At 35.9% G+C, this 18,194-nt stretch overlaps 1 protein-coding gene and 1 long non-coding RNA gene across 2 annotated transcripts; both read right to left on the reverse strand.

Moving 5' to 3' along the window:
- Window positions 1–6,709: 6,709 nt before the first annotated feature.
- Window positions 6,710–9,584, reverse strand: LOC141590042 (uncharacterized). Its single transcript, XM_074410658.1, has 2 exons — window positions 9,089–9,584; window positions 6,710–6,840 (listed from the first exon to the last, which is right to left on the reverse strand). The coding sequence occupies exons 1-2, from the start codon at window positions 9,582–9,584 to the stop codon at window positions 6,710–6,712; spliced, it is 627 nt and encodes a 208-aa protein (XP_074266759.1).
- Window positions 9,585–13,391: 3,807 nt separating this feature from the next.
- On the reverse strand, window positions 13,392–14,375 carry LOC141591062 (uncharacterized). Its single transcript, XR_012520622.1, has 2 exons — window positions 13,769–14,375; window positions 13,392–13,639 (listed from the first exon to the last, which is right to left on the reverse strand). It is a non-coding gene; the product is annotated as an uncharacterized LOC141591062 (long non-coding RNA).
- Between the last annotated feature and the right edge of the window lie 3,819 nt (window positions 14,376–18,194).

An 18,194-nucleotide genomic window follows, 5' to 3' on the forward strand; every position in this document is an offset into this window, starting at 1 on the left:
TTGATTGCTCAAGCGGCGACCGATACATACCCCGATCCGGACTTTCCTACAGTCGAGTTTACCAAACCAACTCAGAAGGGTAAGTTTATTCTCTTCAAAAATCGTCCCCTCACCCCTACTAAGTTTCTTCATCATCCGTCTTTGTCTACCCTTGGGATTGCTAGGGAGACGGAAGCTTTATTTACGGGGTGTGGTATGAGGGGGATATTTACCATGCATGAGTATACTTACCCTCGGATCACATGGGAATTTTTGAGTAGTCTTAAGATTACCAAGCACCGGCAATCTGGGATGGTGGCTGCCCTTAGCTTTAGACTCATGAACCGGGAACATAACATTACTTTGGGTCGGTTGGCTCAAATTTTTGGGCTGGAAAATGCGCCGTCGCATACCCCGCCCGCTGATTTTCACTATTCCCGTGTATGGAAGGCGATTTCGGGCCTTGATGATCAACATGGGGTGAAAAGGCCCGCGATAAGTTGCCACAATCCCGTCATTCGGGTGTGGCATAGATGTATGGGGTGCACCGTTCTTGCGGTGGATGAGCCATGGGTGTTTAGGACCCACGAGCTTGAAATATTGGGCTCCTACTTGTTCACAAAACCCACCCCCTTCCGAATTAATGTGGCTCACTACCTAGCCCTTAACCTATCCAAGATTGCAAGTTCTCCGGGGCACAAAGTCCCGATACATGTGGGTGGCATGATCACCCGAATTGCCCGTAACATGGACCGTCCGGTTGACCTTTCCACGATGAATTGGATACCCGGGGACACTTACTTGTCAAAGCACTACTTGACTACAAAGCTTGAATGGCTCAAAGAGAACCTCACCGACGGCCTTGAATATTGGCAAATCAATCACAAGAACTCCATCCGGCTTCCAAATGTAACCGCCGTTAAAATTGAGAAAGATAAAGATGATTACCTCCTCCCAATTGAAGCGGAGGCACCCACCGACCAACCTCCCCCTAATCCTACTCGTGTTTATTCACGAGACCGTCGAGTGAACACCCCATCCTCCTTTCAATACCAAATGCCGCAAACTCATCAACCTCCACCTTGGCAATTTCAACAAGGGGACTCCTCCTCCTCGGGCCAACCTACTTATCCTCCCTTACCACCATCTCTCACCGAGTGGATGGAGAGGATGGACATTGCCACAGCGAAAGCCGCTAGTGAGAGGGACATTTTGGGGAGAAAGTTGGACCGGATATACTATGATCAAGCTACCGGTACTTATCCCATCTACGATGATTTTTGTCGGCGGAGTTACGTGGGCTATGAGGATCCTCACCCCTCTTATTTCACTTGGCCCGATGGGAACTACCCGAGAGAGGATGGGAGTGTGGTCCGCGGAGGTTTTAACCTCCAACCGGACTACTTCGCACGCCCCGTTTTCCCGCCTATGCCCGAGTCTAGACCGGAGGGGCATGATGCCCAATGGTTAGGGGGAATTCGGCCCTATTTTGCTAGTGATGCGGGTGCGTCGGGGTCCGGTGGTGGTTTCACGGGAGGAGATAGCGGCGTGATGAATATGAGTGGCGATTTCACGGGTGGTTTCCCGGGTGTCGGCGGTAGTGGAGGTAACTTCACCTTCAACCCCGATAATTTGATTCAAGGCTCCGACTTTACTACCGGAGATAACAATGATGAAGATGATGATGATGAGATGGGGTCTTAGTCCCCGAGTTGATGGCTTTTTATCCTCCCTTTTCAATCCAAAGCCTTTGGTATGCTCCTCACAATCAATCCAAATGACAAGTACGATTTCTCCCTTTTATCCAAATTTCTCATTCATGTTTAAATTTTTCGCATGCATTTAGTTGATAATTCATTTAGTTGCATCATTTAGGATTGCATTAGATTTCAATTTTGTAATATATTGTCACATGTAGTAATTGCATTCACTTAGCATAACTTGCATTGTCATTTAAATTTTGCATATAGAATAGAGCATGCATTGCATTTTCAAAATAAAAACCAACTAAAAATTGAAAAAAAATCAAAAACCACCAAAAACATGTTATTTTATTTCACTAAATTGCCCTCCCATGTCTATAAATAAGTGTGGAGAGGGACTAAAAAAAAAAAAAAAAAAAAAAAAAAAAAAAAAAACAAAAACATGTCTTTTAATTTGAATTCCCTCCACACATTTATTTCAATTTGGAAATAATGTAAATAAATAAGTGTGGGGAGGGAGATCTTATATCAAAAACACCAAAAACATGTCCTTTCCATTTTCAAAAAACAAAATTACCAAAAATATGTTATTTTCTTTTCAAAAATTGAAAAATACAAAAACATGTTCCTTCCTTTTTCTTATTCACTCCCTATGCTTTTGTCCATTGAGGACAATGTACATTTCAAGTGTGGGGAGGGAAATATCCACTCTTGTGAATATTTGTTTATAATTGTAAATGTTTATAAATTAGAGAAAATGCCTAAAAATTGAAAAATTTCTGAAAAATTCAAAAAAATTTGCATTGTATATATATGTTTTGTCTAACCTTTGGCATGGCACATTGACCACTTGAGGCAAAAAGGAGCTAGAAGACCGCTTGGTATAATCCTTCCTATCTCTTACTCCTTTTACTATTCTTTCTTTTTGGTATCTTGGATATTTTGAAGGAGAATGGGAATTTTGTTGCTTTGGGTGTCTCCTTGGGAGACCGTTTGGAATTTTGGTGTTGATGTGCTGCTAGGTTTAGCCAATCTGTTGCACGTTTCATTTCGTGTTTGTTTAAATTTCCGCATGCATTTGTTCACTTGTGAATACTTGTCGCATTTCTTTCTTTTTGCATTAAGTTTGTAAATAAATTTTTAAGGAAGAACATGGTCAAAGGAAGGGAACCAAGTACCCCCATGATGAAATAATGTGCCCAATTGTGCCTTTCCCCTCCTCGTGACTCGCACCCGTGGCCTCTTAGTTAGCCGAGGAAGGAGGGCTTGACCAATGAGTCTAGACCGATCTTGTGAGACCTAGGGCCGTAGACTAGACCTTTGGCTCGATTTAGCTACTCAAAGGTAAGGGTAGAGCCTCCTAGGGTGGGTACATTCATACCCCGCCCTCATCTAGGTTCGAGAGTAGGTCTCCTCGCGAGGCGTGTCACATCATTACGCATAAGTGTGTCGCATTGTCCTTAGATCATGAAATTGCATTACATTTTTGTGCATATGATATGAAGCAAAAATCAGTTTATATGAACCTCACATAGCCAAATAGCCTTGTTTTATTCCCTACATTGTTTCCCTTTTCGATTCACCCCCTTGAGCTTAGCCCTTTTCATTTGGCAAACCCACCTAAATAGCTACATTCCCATAACCACCCTTCCTTAATCAAGAATTGGTCGGTTTTGTAGTTGTGTTGTAGAAGGTGATTTGAGGCATAGTGATGGATAGTACACATATCCATTTGGGTCGGAACCTGGTATGAATTTGGCATCACATATAAATAAGAGGTTTTGATAAAGAAATAAAAAACAAAATAGAAAAGTAAAAAAGTCATGAAAAACCAAAAAAATGAGTTGTGTGTTGTATATATTTGTTTGTTGTCAAGAAAAAGAAAAAGGCAAGCAACACCCCTACTCATCATTTAAAGGGGTAGAAAAAGCCGTTGTTAAATAAAAGGGCAAATTGATGTTTTTCCAAAGATGAGTCGGGTTTACACATTTTTTGCATGGCTTGGGAAACCGAGTCGTTGTTACGGTGTAGACGTTACCATTTGTTGAAATAAAAGGAGTTTTATCAAATTTTTCCTACTTGAGTTGGGTTTATGCAATTTTTGCATAGTTTTGGTCATCATTGCTATGTTAGGGCATAGACGTGTCTCATGTGTTGCAATAAGAGATGGGATGTGATGTGTCGACGATTCTTGATTTGAGCCCCACATGTCCAAACGGTGCTTGCACCAATCCCGTTTCGACCTTCTCCTTAGCCCCGTTGTAACCCTTGCTTCATGTTTTGTGCATTTTCCCATTGTTTGCATTTCATTGGACATAGGACGGTGTTACACATTAGATTGCGGGCACGTTTTCGCTAGTCGAGTTAGTTGAGTGATTTTGGTTACCTTTTGTCACAAAAATCACCTTGTTCTTTCATTGAGTGACGAGTGAAAACCGTGAGGATGTCGTTGCCTTGGTCTCGTTAGTCATGGGTCATTTGGTTGAATCTTGTGTCGGTTTTGTAATTCTCGGCGGCCTTGCCCTTTTTCCCCTTACCCCACTCTTGAATCTGTTTCTTGAGCATTGGTCACACAAGGGTTGCTTTTGTCACAATTAGGGGGTTGGCACCTCAATTGGCACTTCTGAGACGGTACTCCCGACCGAGACCATGTTTTGTTTGTTTGAAAAATCCGACCACTTAGATGAGGAAAGTGGATCATTTTGTTAGATGCATTCTATTTGTTGATTACGTGCTTTCATGATGAATGTGTCAAAAGTTTTGTAGCAAGACCCAACTTGCCTTGCAATAGGGCACTCTCCCCTCATGGGTGTCAAATTGTGAGTTGAAGGGGCGTTGAGTGCGCTAATACTCGATCGGCTTAAGTAGTAGTTTAGTTGAGTGATGCTTATATTGTGCATCCACTCTCCATATCTATCATAATAATGCTTTGTACATTTGGTTTAGGGACTTACTCGGGGACGAGTAAGGTTTAAGTGTGGGGAGGTTTGATATACGATTAATTTACTTCTAATTCCCTCTTTCTTTTATGCATACCGACTCGTATCGAGTCGGTTTCGGGTGTTTTTCCTTGCATTTTGTGCCCAATGCTCGTACTTGTTACCTTGTGTATCCTTTTGTAGGAAACGATCCAAGTATGGAGAAATTGGGGCAAGAAAGGCACCCCATTGCCTTTACATGAAGAAGAGGTGAAGAAATGGTGAAGAGTGTGTTTCTTGCCGAGGCCACGGCCGGTCTAGCCACCGCAAAACACACCCCGAGAATCATTCAAGGTTTTGAAGAAAAGTTGAAAAAGGTGCTTTGCTTGAAGAGGGCCGGAACCGCCCACCGGTAAAGCACAGCAAGTGGAATTAATTGAAGAAATTGGTGAAATACAAGCTTGACCTCATTGGTAGAGCACCGACAATGGTCAACCATTTCACACATCAACAAAGAAGAAGAAGTCCTGAAGAAGGTGTTTTGCCGGCAGGCCGGCAGACCCACCGGCAAAAAACACGAATGCCAGATGTTTTAATTCTTTGCACGGTTTTGCCGGTAGGACCACCCCAGCCGGTCCACCAAAAAAACGCAGCCGCCGAATTTGGCTTTTCCTTCTTTTCTTCCTCTTTTCTTCCTAATCTTGTAAAAGCCTATAAATACCCCCTCTTAAACCCTTTTTGACACACAACCCTAGATCCAGAATATTTACCCTTTCAAGCTTAAAACTTTGTTAATCTCTTTGTTAATCTTTCCTTAATTAGAGAAGTTCTTCAATCAATTAGTGATTGAATTTGGGTTTGTAAGAAGATTGAAGGATTTCCTTCTTTATTATTTCTATCCAAATTCCTCTTTCACTATTTTGTTGGTATTAATTCTCTCCCTATTTTCATTTGTTTACATTTTGTTCTTCCTTCAAGTTTATTTTGATTGTTTATGTTAAAATTGTTGTTGTTGTTTGTTTGTTGTTGTTTATTTCATCATTGTTCATCTTTTCATTGTTCCTCTTTGCTTTGATTCTCTTTCATTTGTTCATCCTTGGATAGTTGTCCTCAAAGACTTAATCTTTGAGTTGATTTGGTTAAAGATTGTGCCTTTTAGATTAATTAACCTTGTTATTAGAATTAATCTCTTTTTCTCTTAATTATTGTTGATTTGTTGCATGTTTAGTAGTAAGATTCATCTCCTCACCATGTTTGTGACCAAAGTTTCCATCTTTATTGTTTATTTTGCAATTAGGACCATGATTAGTGAGTAGTCTCCTTCTAGGACTCGGTTTGACCCGATATGGGTAATTTCACTAACTAATTATCATTAAGGCTAATTTGTGGGGGAAATTGGTGAGGGTAGTTTAGAGGAATTTGCATGCTTATGGTTTGGTTTCCGGGTAGTGTCGGCTTTTGACCCTTGTCCACCAACGGAAGTTGGTTAGGTTGTTAGTCGAATATTTGGGGACCGACCCTTGTCACCAACTAAGGTTGAGACCGGAAGGGAGAACCGAGGGAGGGTGCCTCTAGGCTAGCGTTTGAAATCGACCTCCGGAAGGGGGAATGGGATGACCCGGAATATGATGAGGGCTTAATGACCTTGACCATTCACTCGACCTCCTTGGGAAAATGCATGTTCTTGGGGTTGTCGGGTTTTGAGTTAGGGATACCGACTTTCGAACCCGGGAGGGGGGTTAGTCGGAGTAGCTAGCGTCCTAGTGCGAGACCGGAAGGGAGGTTCTAGGCGAATTAGAGCCATCTCCCCCTTACCTTTCTACCTCTTTTGATTAGCCGAGACGATTAGTATGTGGGATTACTCATGTTTATGGTCGGACCGAGTTCTAGTCCTTCTCTTTATTTGATCTTTCCTTTATCCTTAGCTTGTTTTTACCTTATCTTGTTGTTTGTCTTTAAAATTGATAGTTTAGCGCTAGATTGTTACTACCCTCTTTGTTATTTATCGACTTAGCTAAACCGGTGAATTAGAACGATTAGTACTCCACCTACTCCTTGTGGGATCGACCCTTTTAAGTGTACAACGATAAAATCGTGCACTTGCGAGGTTTAACTTGAGACCATCATGGCTCCATGAAGTGGAGTTGTGCCATCTTCATCTTCCCAGCATGTAACTGAACTATCTATTTGCAGCAGCTGTTCGATAATAGGCCAGATATCTGTTCCAGGTCCTTGCGTTTCTGGTATTTAAGATTCATATTTAATAATCGTTCGGTTAAAATACTTTGAACAAAAATTCATACACCGTATAGAAATTTCAATTCACATATGAATGGAAAGTGGTAATTAGGCCCCTTATTTTGCCTAATTCTATAAATATTATTACCCCCTCTAGTAATTAAAAACTCTCCCATCTATTTTCCTTCAAATTTAATCATTTGCGCCTAGAAAAAAAAAAGAGTTAGATGTTATTTATATTAGATAAGGGTATATTTGTATTGATAAATCAAAATCATGTGAATTGAAATAGTGTAACCAAACAAGACATTGGAGTATAATTCATGGGAAAAACAAACTCCTTTTAAGGCAACCAAACATATTTTTGCTATTTCATGTGAATTGTATAAGGGAGTTAAAATCTCGTGAGTTGCAAATTAACACGGGAATTCAATGCCCGGATGAACCAAACAAGCACTTACTAAATGCCGTTTATTATCGTCAAGAGAACTAAATTTATCACTAATCCTCCATATCATTCTATTCACATCAAGCTAAGTGTACTAAGCTTTTTAATTTATTAACTAATTTATTTATTTTTTATGTATAAGTTTTATTGAGTTATGAAGTGTTCATCACATCATATGTATTTGTTTTATTCTCATCATTATAGGCTATCAAGATTTATGGTGCTTTGAGTCATTCAAAGGTTAATATACTTACATCTCCGTGGCTTAATTCTCATTCCCTCTTTTTGCCACTTTGTTAAGAGGAAGCTTAAGTTAATAACAATAATATAAAACAAATTTCACTATTTTGTTGGTTAATTACCACTAATTATTGAGTTACTTTTTTTTATAGAGACGATTCATTATTGGAGAAAGAAGACTATATGGAGAAGTAATATATTACAGACTAACTACAAGATTGACGACATCAATATAAATGATAGTTTTTAGTTTTTTTTTTCAAATGTATATTTTATTGTGGTATTTTTTGGGTTTTTTTTCATCATTTTACCTTTGAAAAAATAGCACTATTCACCTACTTCACTTATTTAATTTATCGACTTTGATCTTTATGTTAACATGTCAATGTCCGTAATTTTAGTACACATATATAGTGAAATCTTCATATGGTGATCTTACTATATGGTTTGATATTTTATAAAATATCAATTACTAGAAACACTAAAAACATCATACCAAAAACAAAACATCCCGTGAATTTCACGAGTTAATTAAATTCCTTAGCCAAAATTTCATGAGAAATTCAATATATCATTTATAAAAAGTGATACTTTGAACAAAATACAAAAATCAAAATAAAAAAATAACAAAATCATAGTTTAAAATAAATTAACATCAATTAGAGAAGATTTGAAATTGTTTAATTAAAATCAAAAAAAAAAAATTTAATTTTTGTTTTAAGAGCTGAAAAACTCGAAAATTATACATCGTAGGTCCCTAATTTTGAGTACCTAAAGTTTTCTTAAGTAACAAAAATATACTTTTATAAAAATAACGATTTTCTCAAAAAATATAAAATAAAATCAAAATTTTCATTTTTTCAAATTTTAAAATTACTTTTTTTTTTTACATCTAGAAAATCCGATCTATTTTTAAAAATAAAACACCCAATTATGTTTTTTATGATATGAGAAAATGTATTTATCATGAGATTTTGGTATAAGATTTAATTTCACTTTTTACAAAATTTAAGGGGGTTAATTATTCCAGCTTAACCTTAAAGGGTTGAATCTCATGATTAGACTAAGGACAAAGTTATTTGGTTCACCGTATTAGATTTATGGAAAGTGTAAGGACGACACCGGGTGTTATCGAGTTTCGGTAACACTCTTATAAAAAAATAAAACCGCAATCTTTTGTATACCTTTTAAGTTATTTACTTCTCTACTTTTTAATTCTATTTCAAGTTACTAAAACAAACTACAAAGAAAACAAAATTTACCCGAGTTATACCGGATACCATATCTACGGTTTCCGGATATATGAATACTAAAAATTGAGATTTTAAAATTAAAATCGAATTCCGGTTATACTCACCCCTAATTTAACCGATGTAAAATTAGTAATAAAAGAATAGAAAAATAGAAAACGATCTAATGATTAGATGTGATTGATTTATCGTCTAGGATACTAAGTCTCGGTACCACCCTCTCGTATCAGTCAAACGAAAACAATGAATATGAGATGGACTGAAATCAAATGTAACAAGATAAATGAAAGTTAAAAGAAGAAATTAAATTACCAAAAACATGGTATTGGATAGCAAGATGAAGGAGAGTCTCCTTAGAACGATTCACTACACCAGCAAGATAATCATCCTTCTCAACCAAATACACGGCTAGCGAAACATTGCCGAATAGAAGCGCTACGTGAGCCGGCGTGTTGTCATCCTTATTCACCACCCTCCACGGGAACACCCTCTCACTGCCACATTGGGTAGAAAAATACTCATAAAGTTGGTGGACAACAGCTTCGTCCCCGACCTCGGCCGCAATGTGGATCGGAGTGTTCCCGTGGCGGTTCTGGTCACATATTAGCGACTCGCAGGTTGACGCCTTCGGGAGGCTTTTGAGGGCTTTTTGTATAAAATGGATTTGGTGGTGTTGGGCTGCTATGTGCAGTATATTGTTGTTTTGGGACGTTTTTCTTAGTAATTGCTCGTCATTTTTGTTGCTAAATACGTTAACGTCGCCTACGACTGCTGCGTAGTAGACTTCGTCTTCCATTAATTCCGCCATTGATCGCCTTATTCGCCTTTGTTTTTTTCTCAGGTTCCGGAGGTTTGTAGAGAAATCCAAGTCAACGATTCTATCACTACTACAAATCCAGGCAAATACAACGCCCCTTTAACAACGATTATTCACGAAAATCACAGTAGACGTTGTAGAATGTATGGCGCGAATTTTACTAAAATCAATTACAACGGGTATGGTTATAAAAACCGTTGTTATTAGTTTTAACAACGGGTCACACATGCACAACCGTTGTTAATAATTTGGCGCAAAATTGGCGCAAAGTTAGTGAAAAGTAATCACAACGGTTATTTTTGAAACCCGTTGTTAAAACTTATTTAACAACGGGTGTTTTTTACAACCGTTGTTAAAACTTTTTTCACAACGGTTGTTGTTTAATAACCGTTGTCAATACCTTCCATACTATAAACCACACAAACAAAGTCTGCTGCATGACCACAAAACACAACCCTTAATACACAAACACAAACAAAGCAGACAAACAAACACAAAACACATACACACTCTCTTTCTCTCTTTCTCTATTTCTCTCTTTCTCATCGTCGCTTTATCTTCTCGCCGTCACTGTGATTTCATCGTCTATTACGTTCTGTATTTATCAGGTAAATCTCGCCGTCTTTGTTAGTTTCATCGTCATTATTTTCTTTTTCTATTTATTTCTTTTGCATGTATGTGTTTTTATCGACCATTATGTTATTTGTTTAAGTATTGTTCGCATAATTAGTTACTAAAACAATGAAGAAGCAAGATGAAGAAGATAAACATAATTAATATATATATATATATTTATAAATACATAAATTAAAAAAAAAATTACATATGTAAAAATGCAATTCTTATATTTTCATGGAGGATCTTATTGTGCTCTATCGTATCCGTCCTCTCCTCCTTGGCTATTTGGAGGTTCCGTTCAGCAGATTGCTATATCGTCATATAGCCGCAATCGCTGCTTCTTTGCTCCGTCAAGCCATTTTCTTTGGCGTGCTTCAGTGCGGATCGAGCTTCCGCAAGGTAGCTCCTGAAACTTTCCTCAATATGGAGGAACCGGCGGATGAAGTTGTTGTTGTTCTCGATCATGGTAAGAGTCTTTAGGATGAAATCATTCATTTTGTTAGAGTTTTTTTAGTTTGATTTGAAAGATTAAGTAGAGTTTGTTTTAACAGTTAGAGTTTGGAGATGAATATATGAGATAATGGAGATGTTAGTTGAGATATGCAATGTATTTATACTAAGCAATGTGTGGGTTGAGTTAATTGCTTTTTAATTAATATATATGTTAGGAAGTTGTGCCATAATAATCATCATCATATCTCTCAATAATGCTGCTTCAAATCCTATTACTAACCCTTCTCATTCCATATTATCCGTTCATATGTACAAAGGATGTCGGTAATAATGCATGCATCGGAATTCTAACAGGCCGTAATTATGCATGCATCTAGTAATATTTAATTTAATTTTTTTTTATTTTTTAAGAACAAACAACAACGGTTATTTTAAAACAACCCGTTGTCTTTAGTTATAACAACGGTTTTGTATATTAAAACCCGTTGTTATAACTTTCCCCCCAAAATTGAGTCACACTTTCCACAACGGGTTTTTATACTTAAAACCGTTGTTAATAGTTATAACAACGGTTTCTTTAAGAAAACTAACCGTTGTTAAAACCTTCTACAACGGACGCTTTAACAACGTCCGCTTTTTTATATAACAACGGTTTTTGACCGTTGTTATAGCCTGTATCTGTAGTAGTGTATGAATACTTTGTAGGCGTAAAATGGATCTACAAATATATGTATACTCCGAATTAACTCATTGTTAACCGTATATATATATATGTTGTTCTGACTTCTGACCCGTTTCACGTTTATAACCATCTCAAATAAGAATTTGCATTATTGTATTTGTTTATATGAAATGAGATTTAATATTGAGTCAAGACGACTTCATACTTTATTCCTGAAATAGAGTAATAGAGATGTGACATAAATGTGAACTACTCGTCACCTACCTACATGCTTCATTGACAAAGTGAAGAAAATGTAAAGAAATGTTCAATCAATGATAAAATATGGCATGAGATTATTTCTTCTATGGGTAATGGGTCTTGACGTGTTGTCCAGATCAATACATGATTTTAAAAACAGTAAGTCTCTTTTATGATCTGCATATTCGTCACAAGCTTGCGAGAGATCAAGTATTATTCATGTGATGTGGATAGATAAGACAAAACAGATTACTACTTCCTAGGCACTCTGCTTTTGTCTTATCTACCTCACATGGGTAATACTTGACCAGTCGCAAGCTTACGATGGATATGTCCGTCACAAATGAATATTTGTGTTTAAAAAATATACGTAATTGTCAAATCATTGTTTGAGATCTTAACTCTGCAATGAGCCAATGACCGATTGTAATTGTTCTACTCCCTCCAAGTGATATGTATCTTCCCCTTTCACTAATATATGTGAGGAGTATTTTATTGAAAGGAGAAGATTGATAAAACTTGAAGGGAGTATTTTCTTTAGATTTATTTTTGATTCTACATATTTCTTGCTCGAAGAGAATTATTTGCCATGGTGTTCCTCATTACTTAATACTCTCTTTGTCTAAATTATTCGTTAACTTTTGTTAATATATCCTCATAGTGAAAATAAAAGCTAAACAAATTACTGAGACAGACGAAAAAAAAGTATAAAATATATACAATGCTCCAGATTTCATACCAATATACTTTAGTAGTTCACTTTTTAATTATGGGAGATGTGCTACATGCCTACATGTGTTCATGGTGTATGTTAACCAAAGGGCGATGATAACGTCATTTAACTTTTTTTTTTTTTTAATATTATTCAAATACAAACTAATTATATGAGTATCTTATTATTCAATATTCACTGTCTCATAATTTGAGTGACATTAATAACAACGATAATGCATTTATCCTAAGTATTCCTAACTAGTGGGAATATAATAAGAGAAGAAAATAATTATTTACATAATTGCAATGAATAATGCATATGCCCTTTTTTAAAAAAAAAATAATTGCAATGAATAATGCATATGTCCTACTGTTATCCAGCTCATCTGATGTGTGCGTAGTGAATTAGTGATGGCGTCTGCATAAAGAATTACTAGTATTTTTCTTTTGACTTCGTCAAACTCGACTATTTCTTTATAAGATTAATATTTATTATTTCTTTCGTATCAATTATTTGTTTACTTTGATTAAAATATTCCTTACAAAAATTATAAAAGGTAAACAAATAAATAGAAGTAATATACTCCTCATATAGGGGGCGGATTTGGCGTGAGGGCACAACTCACAAATAGATTGAATTCGTTTTATCATTAGAATATGGTTAATTATTTGGAGAATGGGAGTACGATCCTACAAACTCACTTAATATTGCTTAAGACGGGCATTATCCATCTTAAGTTTAAGATGGGTCACATACTACCACATAGTGATAGTAAAAACAAAACTTTTGTCATTTCCTAAACAACAAGTGGGGCGATTTGTTATATATTTGACTCGTGTTAAACTTAAGAGTGTTAAGACAAATGGTATCCGTCTTAAATGAAAATTTGTACCTACAAATTCACTTAATAAGTTAATATAGTTATTTATTTGGCAGTGAGGTACCAACTCGTATAAAAATGTAAAACTCATATTCAAACTCACTATTGGTACCCTACTAGTCTACTAGGCCATTAGTACATTACCATTACAATCTTACGCAATTGCAACATTTACAAGCGATAGGAATAGAGCGATAAATGGATACGGAATTACGTAAAGGGGCCTTTGGCAACCCAAACTTGCTTGAGACAAATGAAACATGAAACAGCAACAACTAAACAAGAATCGGTATACAAATTGTCAATAAAAAATGCTTATATATCTCATTTCAAACGGATTCAAATCATCCCATTTGATTCTCAATTAAAAACATTTCGTTGTTTCGCAGCTTCAGCAGCTTCATGTCCTACTTTCGTCAATTTTCTCCTGTTTCTATCAGGGTCTCTTTAAATCTTATCTACTTACAAAATGCAAGCTATTGTTAGGCCTACTATCGAATATGTTGTAAATTGAACTGAACTGCAATGAAATTAATAGAACTGGACTGAAATGATCTCGAGTGAACTTAATCAACTCAATTACATACCTCTTCAAGTTGTTGCAGCAAAGAGCCTGCTGAGACAGTACAGCTTGAACCATGTTACTGTCGCAATTCCTAGCAGCAAGGCCTAGAGTTGCTACACATTCCAAAAGTATTTCTAAGAACATATACCTGTGGAACGTGTAGTAACCCTAGGCCTTGCTCGTAGCTTGCCACCTGATGGTTTGTGTAGCGGTGCAAGTTGGTCTGGCCAGACTCCTAGCTTGCCACCTGATGGTTTGTGTGGCGGTTCAAGTGATGTGGCTAGCTCGATGAAGTGGAGTTGCTCCATCTGCATCTTCCAAAAATGATTAACTACGCGATCCAAATGAAATGGAACAAGCTATAAGGTAAATGAAAGGTAATCAAGGAAGAAATTAAATTACCAAGCAGAGTCTCCCTAGAATGATTTAACTACGCGAGCAAAATAACCATGCTTCTCAACCAAATTAATTTAAACATGGCGGCTCACGTCGCGCTTCTCTATGGTAACCAAGTTCATGGCTATATATGAACATGTTACCATACAGAAGCGCAACGTGAACCGAGTAATTGAGATCGATGTGCCATAGATGTGAATTTGCACTATTGTATATATATGAAATGAGGGAGATTATTTATATTTTGAGTCAAGACCCCTTCCTACTTTATTCTTGCTATAGATAAATAGAGATGTGCTGTACACGTGAACTGCCTGTCAGTCTGTCACCTTCCTAGTGGACTTATGTGCTATAGGTGATAATTTACTTATCAAATGCAATAGTTGACTTATTAAGGATAGGAGATGTGCAACATGCCTACATGTGTATGTACGCATAGTATGCTAACTAAAGGGAATATAATAACAGAAGAAAAGAATTATTTACATAATCAAAATTAATAATGCATATATTTTTCTACAAAATTAATATTTCCCATCTAACTTGAGTGTTTCTTTATACGGAGTACGAGTATGTAAAGGCTTGTTGGAGACGATGGAGTAAATCGGTATTGTTTCATCGTTAATTCGTTACTATACTATAGTTACACAGAGGTAGATGATTTAAATGATTCAGATTTATAATTGTATTTGTAATCGTTTGTATTTATTAGAAAAAGTAGAGACGATAATTGAGGCTGAAACCAAACCTACCGAACTAAAAAGTCAGTGTTTAACCAAGGTCACTGCAAGCGATAAGCCGGAAATAAAGCGATACATTTTAAATGGATACGGAATTACAGAGTATATAATATTATACGTGAGGATGTGTTAAAAAAAAACTTGAAAGAGAACCTTGACATGAAACGTGCTCGAGGCAAAGGAAGCATAAACTGCATCAGCTAAACAAAAAAAAAAAAACTTAAAAACGCCGTTGCCGGGGATGGAACGCGGGTCACCCGCGTGACAGGTGGGAATACTTACCGCTATACTACAATGCCCTTAATTATTGTATGTACTAGATTTTGTGCCCGTGCTTGCACGGGTACTAAAATTTGTCATGACTAAAAATAGTTACACACTATATGGTACTTAAATTTGGTATGACTAAAAATAGTTGCACAATATATATTGCTAACGTCTTAACAAAAATAGGTTTTTTATATTTCTATGCGAATAGGACTTTGTAAATGTACTTATTTTTTCAGGCAATAAGATTTGTAGATTGAATAAAGTTGTAAAAATGTGAGGCTTAAGTAGATTTGTATTTTTTTGAGATTAATTTAGTCTTAAGTTAGAGAGTCTTATGTTCAGTCCATATCTCATTTTAAATTATTTTAATTAAAATCTTTTCATATAAAATTTATGTAGTTTGCGAATGCTACTTCCTAATATTGTACTCCCTCCGTTCCGGTTATCACTTTCTTGGTCACGAATTCCAAACTCGATAATTTTTTTTTTCAAGCCATAGTTCTCGAAAAGATAATCAATTTGAAAATTACAATCGGCACTTTCAAAGCTCGTAAACACGAGTTATAGACTCTCTTTCCGGATAAAAAAATTGGGTATTTCGGGCAAAACATCAAAGTTCAAAGGCACTTTAATTGCTATAATTAAAAGTTAATGGGCCTAATTTCACTATTGAATCACATTCGCGGTTTAATCCCATTGAATAACCCTAATAATAATCTCCATTTACCGCAATTCCATATCACTCTAAAGCTTTCTTTACCTATCTCTGGTTTGTCTGCAGCTGTAACCTCGACGAACAGGTATTCTCTTCCTAATCCCAGTTTCTGTATATATAAGTCTTTCGCATATATTTGCATCACAATTTTACTTTTCACTGACAATTCATGTGATGGATTTTCAATTTCCTTATTTTTTTCTTCTTAATTTTCATCTATCTTTGTTGATGTGAAAAGTTTGTATCTTTTTGCTGTGAACAAATGTTAATTTGCAAATTCTTAGCGAAGACCATCTTTTAAGTTAATACGACACTCACACAAGGATAAAATGAAAACAGGGTTGTGATTTGTGAGAAGTCTTTTAACTTAACACGGTCTTATGAGAGACCGTCTCCCACTAACTTAATACAGTCTTATAATAGGAAAAAAAGAAATTTAGTTTTTCCCTTACCATCATGTATTCATGTGAGAGGTCTTTCCGTCTCTATGGATTTTTTGTGTTCCGTAAAAAGGTGTTCAGTTTTTTGACCAACAATTCATTCTGGTTGGAACATTCATGCGAAAAGTTCAAGTGTTGAGCCATATAAAAAGTTAAAGCATCAATCTTTGCTGTGAACTTTATCTTCGAAGGTTGATTGTTTCTCTTGTCTTCCTTTAAATACCTATATCTTTTTCCGATTTGTCGTCTTTATGATTGTACAACAACATTTTCCCGGTACCTTCTTCTTTTAGTCTTTTGTTAATCAAAGACGCTATTTTTGCTTGGCCTCTAACGGAAATATCAAGTGTACCTACAAGAAAAAGATAAAAAGAGTATTAGAGAACCTCACAAATTAAACAGCTTAAAATTTAGAGAGAAGGAAAGGATGATATAAATAATGGATCAAGAAGGTAGATAAGAATGAATCGCATGCATGATGAACATAAATCAAAGGAAGAAACATAATACAACAAATAAAAAATATTGGGGGGGGGGGGGGGCGGGAGGGAGGAGCGTAAAAAACGCTGGTGTAGGAATGAGTTGATTATCATATATATATATATATATATAGAACCAAGTTCAAATGAGTCCACCTAAATTGGTGAGTCCACTAAGTCCTAATCCTAGCCATTGATCTTGTAAGATTGATGATTGAGATTTTAAAATTTTAAGATGGAACTTTAATGTTTTATAAATGAAACTTTAATTTATGAGTGTAACTTTAATTCTTTACATTTACAACTTTATTATTTAAGGTTATTTTATAAATAAAAATTTAAATTTATATTAAAAAAATTTATTTTAAAAATATTAAATTGGTTTTTGAGTGAAACTTTAGTGTTTTACGAGCGAAATTTTAATGCTAAAAAATAAAACTTTAATTTTTTTAGACAATTTATTATATAAAAATTTGAATTTATTTAATTTACCGATTTATAAATATAACTTTAATGTTTTACGAGTGAAACTAATAATGAAAATTGAAACTTTAATTTTTTAACACAATTTTTAATATAAAAATTTGAAATTTTAACACAATTTCTAATATAAAAATTTGATTTTATTTAATTTTACTGATTTATAAATACAACTTTAATGTTTTACGATTAAAACTTTAACGGTAAAAATTGAAACTTTTATTTTTTTAGTCAACTTTCTAATATAAAAATTTAAATTTATTTAATTTTATTGATTTCTAAGTGTAATTTTAATGTTTATGGGTGAAACTTTAATTCTAAAAATTGAAACTTTAATGTTTTACGAATGTTACTTAAGTCATAATTTTTGAAACTTTATTCTTTTAGAATTGTGACTTTACACTGATTTAAATTTGTAATTTAAGTCCTTCATATAATTAGTCCATATTAACGTAACTTTTGTCCGTATAATTAGTCCATATCAACGTCACCCGACCCATGACAACCAGTCACCACCACTTCTGACCACCAGCCACCACCATGACCTCCCCCCTGCAACAACCGCCACCACATACCACCAAACTGAAAAAAAAAAAAAAAAACGACATCCTTACCCCCACCCCCACGACCACGACATCCACACCCCCACAAATGCCCCCCTGCAACCACCACACTCCCATCAGATCTGAATAAAAAAAAAAAAAAAAAAACAGACGAAACCAACACACCAAAATCAACCACAACCACAAAGCAACCACCAAATCTGAAAAAAAGAAAAAAAAATAGAAAAATAGAAAAAGGGGAAGGAGGGAGGCAGATGTGCGTGGTGGAGGCCGAGAGAGGCACGGGGAGAGAGGGAGGCAGAGGGAGGGGTTGGTGGCGACGAGGCGGATTTGGTGTGGAGGGAGTTTCCGTGGTGGCCGAGGGA

Source organism: Silene latifolia, chromosome 7 (genome assembly GCF_048544455.1).
Source record: "Silene latifolia isolate original U9 population chromosome 7, ASM4854445v1, whole genome shotgun sequence".
Lineage (NCBI taxonomy): Eukaryota > Viridiplantae > Streptophyta > Magnoliopsida > Caryophyllales > Caryophyllaceae > Silene > Silene latifolia.